The sequence below is a fragment of the Austrofundulus limnaeus genome, unplaced genomic scaffold (genome assembly GCF_001266775.1).
Source record: "Austrofundulus limnaeus strain Quisiro unplaced genomic scaffold, Austrofundulus_limnaeus-1.0 Scaffold1452, whole genome shotgun sequence".
NCBI lineage: Eukaryota > Metazoa > Chordata > Actinopteri > Cyprinodontiformes > Rivulidae > Austrofundulus > Austrofundulus limnaeus.
Window position 1 is genome coordinate 20,683 of NW_013953854.1, and position 1,575 is coordinate 22,257.

Consider the following 1,575-nt stretch of genomic DNA (forward strand, 5'->3'; position numbering starts at 1 on the left):
TAATTAAATTGTATCCGTGTCGGTCTCGAACTCTGATCTCCTGCTTTTTGGTCCAACACTCTACCCATTGCCCTGTTGTAGGCTTGTTATGAATTGAGCTGCGTATTGCAGAACAACATGGTGACGGCTTTTTATACTGGAGGTGGAGTCTCACCCGGGGGTTGCTAGGTAAGGGGCTTAACGCAGGTTCTGGTGGGTTGTCGTACGACTTGTGACATCACAAAATGTAGGAAGTATAAAACTTGTCGTTAATATACATTAAAAATACATTTACTTACAGTAAATATGCCCCTGGATGCATTTTTTATCCTAGGACTGTTTTTTAAGAAGTACATACCCAAAGTTGAGTAAAAAAACCTTTAAAAAGTGAATTTTGCATTATAGGTCCCCTTTAWGCCACTGTTTTAGTCATTTAAATTAGTTATCTATTTTAAATTTCCATAATTATAAAATTCACAATTTCCTCAGCTTTATTTTGAACCACAGTTTGTAAAAATGGAGCAAGAAATAAGGAAGTTATAAGAGTTTTTCATCAGGATGACACCTCAGTCCATTGACCTCCATTCATGTTGTTGAGGCTCCTCAATACACAACAGTGTGTGCACGTTAATGTAGCTAGCAACGCGCTAGCCACGCCCAATCAATGATCACTACCAACACGTACTCTAATTACTACATATTACACATCTTTACTTAAAACTTTAGCTTTAACTGTTAACATCAATCCTGTTGATTTTAGCAGAACATATCATGAACCACAGGAAGGAAAACTTTTGTTTCTAATGTAACCATTGGCAAAAAAAAAACTGGTGAGGTGGTTCATGAAGGATCTCCAACTACAAATACAAACATGTGGTTTCAGTGACTCACTCTTTAGCTGTGTCACGTCTCCCTTCATCTTCTCATCTCCCTCTTTGGTTCTTTCCAGTGAGTTCAGACCTTTCTCCAGGTCCACCAGAGCCTCCTCAGCCTGCTTCAGCTTCTGCTCCAGCTCCAGTCGAGCCTGGATCTCCCCCTGGGAACAGCAGGGTTTAAAACACAGTTCCAGTACACACGTGGACCAGACTGTTGGTACCCCTCGTTTAATGAGAGAAAAACACACAACGGTCACAGACATAACTAGAATCTGACAAAAGTCATAATGAATAAAACATTTATTAAAATGAACAAATGAGAGTCAGGCAGTTTTCATCATGCTGCCTGATCATAAAGCTTGAACCTGTTGTTAAGAGTTGTGGTGGAGTGGGACAGGATCTTAACTCTAAAGGGCCCTCCAAGTAAAACTCTGCCTGAACAACCAGCTCTGACTGTACATGTGGTGTCCAGTTGAACAGGTAGTTGTTGTCAGTACATGTGGTGTCCAGTTGAACAGGTAGTTGTTGTCAGTACATGTGGTGTCCAGTTGAACAGGTAGTTGTTGTCAGTACATGTGGTGTCCAGTTGAACAGGTAGTTGTTGTCAGTACATGTGGTGTCCAGTTGAACAGGTAGTTGTTGTCAGTAGATGTGGTGTCCAGTTGAACTGGTAGTTGTTGTCAGTCACCTTGAGCTCAGCCTCTGTTTGCTGTTTGTCCAC

General features: G+C 41.1%; 1 protein-coding gene across 1 annotated transcript in view; it reads right to left on the bottom strand.

Annotated features, from left to right (window-relative positions):
• Positions 1–1,575, bottom strand: part of plekhd1 (pleckstrin homology domain containing, family D (with coiled-coil domains) member 1) — a gene marked incomplete in the record, with an annotated part of 58,412 nt that overhangs the window by 11,345 nt on the left and 45,492 nt on the right. Inside the window, 1 exon segment of the mRNA XM_014032446.1 lies at positions 871–1,015. Within this exon segment, the coding sequence (XP_013887900.1) occupies positions 871–1,015 (145 nt within the window).